Raw genomic sequence first — 10,616 nt, 5'->3', positions numbered from 1 at the left:
GCGGGGGGTACTTAGTGAGCATTGCTCACAGTACCTCTTGTTTAATATTAGATGCTTTCTTCATACATTTCCAGCGTTCTCAACATGATGTTCAATATATTAAACTTTAAAAGTAAAAGGTTTTATAGCCTAATTCACCCATACTCTTTAATGTTACGTGCTTGGAGTACTTGCTATCAGTATTTATTATATCACTGACAGCATTAAAAATCAGGACAACATTAAGTCTGATCAATGATTATCACAACAATACGACTGAGTAAAAGGAAACATCGCATATCATGCTAGTACTATGCATGTGGTATTCTGTACATTGAATATAGACCCTGGAGTAATGCACATGTAGATGATATTAGGAGTACAATTAAGTGTTGATACACTCCAAAGAATAACGTAAAAGCTAAAATAATAGCTTCTTTGTAAAAATGCAATTAAATATATATTTGGTGATCCCCCTACCACCAATATTTTTAATAGTAGTAGTGAGAAGAATGTAAGCTTGAAAGGTATATGAAGAAAAACCATTTGGTGAAATACTAGCTCCCCCTCCCCTCCTTGATTTTAGATGTGGACTGACGGCAAAAATTAATATAATCTAATTCGAATTAGATCCTTTGATCTGCTCATGTATATCGCTACATAAGGTGTAGTGATATACGTGAGCAGATCAAAGGATTTAATTTTGATTAGATTGAAATTGATACCCCCCCCCCCCCCCCCACACACACATGAAGATCGGGGAACAATGTTGGATTTTGAAGATCGGGTAGGGGCCCCCCCCCCCCCCCCATTTTTTGCTGTCAAGATTTTTTAACCGACAATCCAACTTCCAACTTCTCTCCCCCTCCCCTTTGAAAAACGATGACATGATATGAGCCTGTGTTTGCAGAATTAAGCCTCACATTTTGATTTCTTTGGTGCTACCAGAGGGCAGCCCATAAATATGATGTCTGATTTTAAATGTAATGACCTTAAGTTGAAGTTACCATTATTATCAAATACATGCAACTTTTTCCGAACTGAAAACAGCATGCACATATATTGTTGCAAATCTGTAAACAATAGAACATGTTGACAGATAGCACGTGGTGTTGTTTACTGTGGAGCAGTTTAGGTTAGGATGACGTCACGAGCGGATCCAAAATGGCGAACATAGTGACAAGTAAATGACAATGAGTGAAACGAGAAGATGAATATGACGATGTGAAGACAATTTATAATTATGTTTCACTTTGAGATAGTTATATACAATCATGGGTAAATTTTAACGGTGATTTTGGCACCAGAGCCCCCATGGAACGCGTTCGACAGTTGTTGAGCGCATGCGAGCACGGGGAAGCCCCTGTGGTCCAGACTTTGCTGGATGAGGGGGTCGATGTGGATTGCGAGGACGACGAGGCAGAGATTACCCCGCTCCAGGTATAATAAAAACTCACTTATTTTTGTAAGTAATTCCCGTTTCGTGTCTCTAGTGACGACAGATATTAAGACTAATTGAAAGTCTCGTGAATTGTCTAGGTACACTAGGCCTTAGTACATTTGTACTGTACATTTGTCCTAGCCTTAAAAAATACATTTGTACCTTTCACAGGTACGTGATCCCATACATCTTATCGAAGCTTAATGGTGCTTGTTTCATCTAAATGAAATAGAAAGAGACTTAAAAAGAGTTATTTGAATTAACATAGTTCTGTATGATATATCTAGGGAAAAGTTTCCTTGGAAACTTACTTTTGACCAGGCAATGTGCACTGATTTTTTATATGATGTGAAGTTTTTAAGAAAGCACAGGGGGTAGATCCACTCTTAAGCATTGACTTGCTGAATTGACATTGACAAAATACTTTACAGTAGGCAAAACTTCATTAATTTTATCAACTTTTCCAGTTGGAATGTGAAAACGTACTAGTTTCTTGGCATGCATGTGTTAAAAGTGTTTTACATCATATGAAACCAAGTGGTTAGAGTGTACCTCGAACTGGTTTGAGGTATGATCTTACCCCGTGGGTTTCACACGACAGTGTTTTAAAAGAAATATGCAAGAGAGAAAGCACTGTTGACTGAATTAAATGACATGTCGACTATTGATTGTAACATATTCTGATGGCTTTCAAATTCATTGGGTTGCTGGTTCACAGAAAGATCATGGTTTCAGATCTTGGAATCATTCTATACCAGGCAGCTAATTTATTACATATAACGATTACATCAAGTATCTAAATAAATTAAAATAAAAAAAATTCCTGGGCCAATTGCAAGTTTGTCAAGAATTTAAAGTCTTTGGTAACTTTCTGTGTGTTTGACTTTTGAATATTTTGACCATATCACTGAATCCTCATGATCCTAGGGTAACCCTCATAATAAAGTAGATTACCTTATTTTTGTTCTTGACTGTTACGGAGGTGCAACACTCCAGTCAAGAATGTTATCTATGAAAACTATTGGATGTACCAAATATATATATATAATGTCGTGATGTCGGAGCTTTAAAATTCTGCTTCATATAGCAAAAAATGCAATCTAAGCGTAGAAGAATAAAATGAAACCCCTGCAGGACCTTTAATCATGATGATCTACAATTGCCAGTCTGATTCTCTAATTTTATTATTGAGCTACTGAACAGAGAGTATGTTTCTAGGGTATTGTTTCATCTACCTTGTATTTCGATTTGAAAATTTGAGACAAGTTTAATTCTTACTTATTGAAAAATTACTGTGTATAACAGTCGGGGAGATTCTTGGCTGCTGATTATTATATAGCATGATTAAGGCTGTCAGAATCTGCGTTATCGGTCCCCAGAAATTAAATTATGCATGGGCATGATGGATATCAATGTCATCAATATGTTTGTGTTACATACCCATTTTATGATTCTGAACATGCAGTTGAATGGTTAGGATTGTGTCACAGTGACAGATATTTGGGATTGTGACACCTATATGGGCTAGCACTGCTGCTTCTTGACCTCAGACTAAGTCTATTATTCATGCAATCAAATTATTTTATGACTAATCTCAACCGACTCTGGTTTTAGATGAGATATTCTTGCTCTAGGGATATCACAACATGCTTGGGTCTGTTTACATTAAAAAGTATTTATAAAAGTACTCAACATATATATTTGTAACATCCATTAGAAATAAATTTCAAATTCTCTTTATACCAGACAGCAGCAGCCAATGGGCATGACCACATTGTGCGTCTTTTGCTGATGAGAGGCGCTGCCCTTAATAAAACCAACAGTTATGGATGGACTCCTTTAATGCATGCTTCGAGAAATGGACATCCCAATGTAGTTGCAACATTACTACAGCAACGGCAGGCGGACATTAATGCTGTCACAGGTCTAGGAGCATCAGCACTCACCTTCGCTGCCCGGGGTGGACATATTCAGGTGGTTCGACAGCTGGTTGAGGCGGGAATTGAACTCTCCTCGTCAGGTGGTTCTAATGAGTGTGACTTCACACCGCTTTTGGCAGCTGCACTCTATGGACACGATGCTGTGTTACGCTTTTTACTGGATCGTGGATGTGATGTGAATTTTAAGACATCTACCTCAGGTTTGACGCCTCTCATGGTGGCGGCATTGAATGGACACATGAAGACTAGTCAGATTTTAGTGGAGAGGGGAGCTGATCCTAATGTGACAAATGCTGACAATCGGACAGCACTAGATATCGCCACAATGAGGATGAAACGAGAAGTTGCTGCTTACTTAGACAGGAAAACAACTAACAAACCAGAGAGGGGTAAGTCTGGGTATAGTGAACATAAAATTCAGCAGTATAGTGTGTGATGTTGGCCGGCCTCTTAATTTGTGGTCTTTCTCTTGTTTTATAATTAATCAGTAAATAATAAGTAATCAGTAAATATACCTATAATAATAATGAGGAATAAAGATGTACAGATTTCACAGTAAAATCGCCATGTTAGAGGACAGTGTAACTTGAATGTACTTCATTGTTACAAGATTAAAAAACCTGTAGTGTGGCCATTATTGATTGTGTTGATTGAGTGAAGGCTGTGAGTGGGTACTGTTAGCTGCTGTGAACAGATCTCTGATTGCACTCCAAGATAAACAACAGGTCTTATTTTTCTATTTTAAGATTTAAAGTGCAATGGTATAATGCTTCATAAGGTCTCATTGTTGTGATAAATACAGAAATTCAATGTTCTGCATTTTCTTGCTTTGTATAAGTTTATTCTTATGATATACTGATAGTTTTTTATATTTAACTCTCAGTGTAATTTGATATTCATATTTGCAGATGTTTTCTCATATGTAATGTTACTCCAGATGTTGATAAAAATACATCTGTCCATCTGTAAACTTTTAACATTTTCAACTTCTTCTCAAGAACCACAGGGCTATTTTAAGCGAAACTTGCCACAAAGCATGTTTGGGTAGTCATGGTACTAGTGAAGATTCAGGTGTGTTCAAATGAAGTCACAATTAAGCCCGTTTTTGAAGTAGAGATAATTAAAAAGTAATTAGTAAAAATATTGTGACTTCATTAAAAAAATTTCTTCTTTAGAACCACTGGATCAATTTCAAACAAACTTTGCACAAATCATACTTGATTTTCTGAACTTCTGTATTCTCCAAAAAGAGATATGAAAATCTTAACTTGTAGCCATTTCAAACTAATTACTAATACACATTATTGTATTTGATGTGTACTTTTACAATATCCTTTGATTTTTCACCTTATAAATAAATCAATATCACAATTTAACAGATTATGTGTCAAAAATATTGAATGTCCATTATTGTTTCACGTATATTGAAGTTGTACCCTTAACTGATTATTTGACGGAGATAAATTGTAAGTTATCTATATTACAGTGAATTCAGCTCTTTTTCATTATATTGAATATATTTCATGCCAAAATGTGTAAAAGGTTTCACTTATATGTGCATACTTTAATATTTATCATGGTGAGTAGTGTAAGGTAGGGCTTTCATATTTAGTATATAGATTCCTTATGGCAAGAAATTTCATTTGATGCCATGCGTGATGTTTCACCATGAATAACTTTTTTAGTTGAATATTATACTGCTTTATGTTTGATTACTTTATGAATTTTCAAAGATAATATATATATTCAAAACAGTCATAAAAAAATAACCTTGACTATGAATTCAATTTTCAGCTGCTGAAGAAAAAAAACCGGACATCATAGAGGCAATAAAATTTGGTATGCAATCTTCTTATTTTTCATTTGTCAACTTTCATTAATTACTGGTAAATATAATCGTGAAGTATTTGAAATTTAGATTTCTATTGATATGTAACGAAGTTTTGATGTGTTTTGTGTATCCCAGGGGACATTAAGAGAATACGTACCATACTAGACCAGGATCTGAGTCAGAGAGATGCTTGTTCCCCACAGGAGGGTGCAACCCCTTTGATGTTTGCAGCGATGGCTGGGCAGTTGGACATCGCTCAGTTACTGGTAGACCATGGCTGTGACATGGACAAACAGGACACCATCAGTGGATGGACAGCTCTCATGCAGGCCACGTACCATGGGTATGTATTCATTATTGTAGACAGCACTGGTAAAGATTGTGTATGATTGGGGTGGATTACATTGGATGTATCATGATCTGTGTTCATGTGGACCACATACCGTATATCAGTTTTTTTCCACGAATCAGAACCTAGAACAGTATATTAGATTTACTCGAATCAAATTTTCACTATTTCAAAGTCATAGTGAAAATAAAATTCACGATTATTTAAACTTATGAAGTAATTGGGGGAAAAGCCAGTATTTGTACATATAACTCTTAATTTTTTATGAAAAAATTCAGTCAATGAAACGATTTACACGATTTCTGAGTTACTGTCGCAATTATAATCAAATCTCAATATGGATGATATTACTGCTTCTCTGAATCCATCTCTGACGATTTTGGGTTTTGTTCGCATTAATCATAGAGCTTTGTCAGCCATTTCGCTCCATGTGGCTTCATCCGGGTAAGAGATAGATTGACCTTCATCTCGTCAATTTCTGAAGACGCGCTCAACTGATCACACACCTGTTCTCTGTACCAGTTTTCAAAACCAATTTCAAGTTTGCACTTTTGTTAACACTCAAGTATATTGTAAATATGTACAATTTGGCGGTATAGTAACGTAAATCACTGTTTGTTAGCTGTAATGGTACTAACGCAAAATATTTGTCGATAATCATTTTCAGTTTAATACAGCCATAAACCATGTACCGTTACATGGTAAGAGCTAGTAGCTCAGGTATATTTATACATTGATTGAAGCAAAGAACGTGGCCCATTTAATTAGCTTGTCCTTTATTAAAATAACACCGAGGCTTACATACACATTAACTGGCACTTGTCAGATATAGGGGGAAACACAGAACGTTTACCGTACTATTATCTGTATGCAGCATAACTCTAAAATTACAAAAACAAAACTTTGTATCAAATTTACGCGGATTTATTTTTTGCGATTCGGAAATGGTCGTGAACAAAGCAAAAATTAGATACATGGAAAAAACTGATATATGGTATTATCATGGGCATGTACATGATCATGGAGAGTTCATGTATCATTAGGAGGAATCACATAATATATCATAAAGACTGCTCATGTCAGTCACTTTGATATTTTGGGTGAATACAGAGGTTTGTATTCCTATGCAGATTGGCTTTGTTCCAAATAAAATAAACTGAATGTTTCTCTATGATTGCTATACAGGAGGAGACCAGTGGCATTGTACCTGATAGAGAGAGGTGCAGATGTGACGATACAGGCCAAAAACGGGTGTACAGCCTTCGACATGGCCTCTCTCATTGGTAAGTGTTTGTCAGATCTTATAACTGAAGTAAACAGGTTTCTGTTTAAACAACTGCTGTTACATCAACACAGCTTGATTGTGAAGTTTGGTATGAGGTATTGGGAACAGTAATTTGTAGAATGTAATGTGATATTATTAAAGCTAGCTGTACAGGTGTGATGAAATTTATATGCAGAGTGTGTTGCCTTTTGTAATAGTCATGAAAATACACTTTGAGGTTAATTGTTGAGTGAATTTGTTAGATGTGTTTTATACCGATTGTTAGGTTGTTCTTTACAAACTGATTTTGACTATGGATTACTCCTTTTACCTGATATTACCCCTCATACATCCAGGAGTCGGTGTTGTCCTTTGTCGTACTTTTGTATTTTTGATATGATTTATGAGATTGATCACTGTTCATTATCTTCACTTGTTCATGTGCTTGTTTACAGATGATGTGGACACTGACCTGCTACGACTTCTTGCCTCCAAAGCCATGACGGTCAACAAAGTGGACAAATCAAAGAAACACTGGTCAAAACAGAATGGAGTGACTGTATCTGCCTCCACAGATACTAGGTGTGTATTTAGGATGTAAAGGTGTATTTATCTCCTTAAATACTCAGTGTTTGATGAGCAGGTAGGTTCGTGTCTGTAATCAGAGTTACCAGGTATGTATTGAAGGATATAAGGGTAGGTCTGTCTCGGTGGATACCAGATGTATACTGAGGGATGTGTTAGTGATCTGTCTTCTTATATACTAGGTGTGTGTTAGAGTGTTTCCTTGGATACCAGATGTATACTGAGGGATGTGTTAGTGATTTGTCTTATATACTAGGTGTGTGTTAGAGAGGGTTTGTCTGATTCCATGGATACCAGATGTATACTGAGGGATGTGTTAGTGATTTGTCTTATATACTAGGTGTGTGTTGGGGACATATGAATGGGCCTGTTTGTCTCAGTGAATACTATTTGTGTGTTAGAGAGGGTTTGTCTGATTCCATGGATACCAGATGTGTAATGGGATGTATGGGTGTGTCTATCTCCATGGAGATGAAGTGTGTATTAAAATTTAAGGTTGTATCTATCTCCATGGATACCAGTTGTGTGTTTTTGGGTGTAAGGATGTGTCTGTCTCCATGGATACCAGTTGCGTGTTGTTGGATGTAAGGATGTGTCTTTATCCATGAATACTAGGTGTTATGAAGAATTTAAAAGTGCATGATTGTGGTTGTTTTCATGGATACTAGGTGTGTATGGGAACATTGGGGTGTGTTTGTATCCACAAGTTGTGTGTGTGTGATTTAGGGATGTAAGGGTAGGTCTACCTCTACTTCTGATTTGAATGTGTCTTCCTCAAGATGTGTACTGAGAATATACAGTCATAGATTTTGAATCAATCTGATTGGAGCCAAATGAACAAATTAGCCAATTATGAGAATTTTAGTTAGAAATTCAATTCAGTATTTATCAAATTTAAAACATGAGCTGTGTATGAGTTTGTAATGATTGGTTTTTTCTTCCCATCTTTTGTGTGAATGGTTGATAATGGGTCACATTCAGTCTCCAGTTAACTGAATGGAATATTTGATTTTCTTTTCAGTATTGATGATACGCAAAAGAGTGGACTTCGGGTACGTCATTTCTGATCGAATTTTGGGAAGCTCACACTTTACACATTCATTCTGATGAATTAACACGCGACTTATCAATTCTGATAAATTCACTAAATCTTACGTTTTACAGGGATGGTTGAGCAGATTATCGAATCGATTTCGTAACATTAAGAAGATAAACGTGACCAATCGTCTGGCTCCGATGCCCACTCTTGAGACCTCAAAATCTGTCCAAGATTTATCTTTAAAAAATAATTCTAGTCCCACAGTGGTAAGTCTGATGTTTTTTTTAATAGGAATCAGTAAAGCTACAGTCTTGATAGAGACTTCTGGTTAATGTGATGAATTAAAAAAAAAAAAAGAGGAAAGCCTTCTTAACCTATTAACATTTGGTGGAGTTACAGAAATTACATACAGATTCTATAAAAAATAAATCATAAGTTTTCAATTCATTTTTTTTCCTTCTGAAATCCTATACAGGTAATTAATTTAAATGAGACATGATTTACTTGATAAATTATATAAAGAGTTTATCATGCAATGCACAAATCGGATGTTGATATGATCTTATATGACTGGGTGTAACCTCCGTGATGTGCCAGGTTTTTCTAATTCTGAAGATGAAGTAACTGATTTATACATATTTATTTCAGCCAAAGAAAATGAATAACTTTGTTGATCCTATACAAACATCACCTGTTACAAACTATGGAACCATGACACTGGAAAATAAGCAGAGTGCTTCTCGCTACACACTGGTAAATCTATTTGTTTACTTCAAACTTAAGCCATATACTACGCTACAATTTTGATAATGCTGTGGAATCATCATTGCTTATTGGGTATCAATGTTTGTGGATTTCATGGGTTGCCCTTTCCCACAAATTTACAACCCAACAAACATAAATATACAATTTTAAGTTTCTCTTTTAAAGCTAGATAAATATTTTCCCGGTACATGGAGATCAGTTCCATTTGTTTTACTGTAGTCAAATGCAGCTTATTTACTTTTTTAAACAACGAACAAGGTATGATTGTGTACATAAAAAAGCCCCAAAAATGTCTCTGTTTTAAATGTGTCTTGAATTATTATAGCTTACATGGCAGATATACATTTTTACGCATTTCTGATAGAGTATATGGAAGCTTTATTTAAAGTCTAAAAATAAGGGTTATAACATTCAAATGCAGGGGGAAATCAACAAATAAGAAAGAAGACTCTTTCTGTTTAAAATTTATATTAAATATCATAATTTATTTTTAAATTCATGGAGTAGTAGGTTAATCAAATTGTATTGTGTTTTTGGGATATTTTTGACCTCGCATTATATACCGCATTTGCTAGATATTGTGCCGTTTTCTAATATAGTTGTGTGAAAAGTCATAAAATCAGAATAAAGTTAACATAGCAGAAGGTCATACAGTTGTTAGTAATATAGTTGATGAAAAAAGTTAACTTTTGGAAAAAATGCCAATTGTTATCATTGGTTTACATGACAGTTCATCATCGTAAGATTTTCCCCCGCCTTTTTTCAAAAAGAGCTTGATAACTGTTAAATTTCATCCAGAGTATTGCTAAGAAAAAGATGTGCCCATTCGTCAAGCGAAATGAAATTAATATATATTGTGTATTAATAGAAGATAAGAAATGTAGTGGAATATGACTTTGCTTGATGCATGGGGTGTATGTTTTCTGAAAGGAAAACCTCCGAATTTATGAATTTTTTCATTGATTTCGTCATTTTTGGCAATTTTATGCCAACTTCATGCTCCTGTCATACAACATAAAGCAATTTTGGATCAAATTAAAACGTAGTTTGGGTTTGCTCATATATTCCTTATGTAAATGCCAGATTTTTGGACTCCTACTGATATCATCCATTTTCTGGGCCAGATGACTGTAGAAACTATACCTGGTTCTTTATGAAGCATGTAAAAGTTTCTTAAAGTTAGAAGGACATAAGAATTATCCATAATAGTGTAATGGTTATGCATGTTTACTCTGACAGACTGACAAAACAATGTCTTTCATTTACTCTTTACAGGATATCAACCCTATGAAGTCCAATGCCACTAGTGACACACTCAAACCTGTCATCCCTCCATTTCTACCCCAGCCCAGCTTTGCAATTGATGATTCTCTGCCAGGCCGAAGGTCAATGAACACCACTGGATCAGACACTGCTAGTACAA

General features: G+C 35.4%; 1 protein-coding gene across 1 annotated transcript in view; it reads left to right on the top strand.

Moving 5' to 3' along the window:
* Positions 1–1,033: 1,033 nt before the first annotated feature.
* Positions 1,034–10,616, top strand: part of LOC125662086 (ankyrin repeat and SAM domain-containing protein 6-like) — a 17,914-nt gene continuing 8,331 nt past the window's right edge. The window contains exons 1-10 of the mRNA XM_048894276.2: positions 1,034–1,419; positions 3,167–3,749; positions 5,155–5,199; positions 5,327–5,534; positions 6,726–6,823; positions 7,260–7,386; positions 8,411–8,441; positions 8,554–8,694; positions 9,077–9,181; positions 10,469–10,616. The exon at positions 10,469–10,616 is cut by the window's right edge and continues 5 nt beyond it. Of these exons, the coding sequence (XP_048750233.2) occupies positions 1,294–1,419; positions 3,167–3,749; positions 5,155–5,199; positions 5,327–5,534; positions 6,726–6,823; positions 7,260–7,386; positions 8,411–8,441; positions 8,554–8,694; positions 9,077–9,181; positions 10,469–10,616 (1,612 nt within the window). The 5' untranslated portion in view covers positions 1,034–1,293. The remainder of the gene's footprint in view (positions 1,420–3,166; positions 3,750–5,154; positions 5,200–5,326; positions 5,535–6,725; positions 6,824–7,259; positions 7,387–8,410; positions 8,442–8,553; positions 8,695–9,076; positions 9,182–10,468) is intronic.

Source organism: Ostrea edulis, chromosome 1, assembly GCF_947568905.1.
Source record: "Ostrea edulis chromosome 1, xbOstEdul1.1, whole genome shotgun sequence".
NCBI lineage: Eukaryota > Metazoa > Mollusca > Bivalvia > Ostreida > Ostreidae > Ostrea > Ostrea edulis.
Note: the sequence above shows the minus strand (reverse complement) of the source record. Positions and strands in the feature narration are given on the sequence as shown.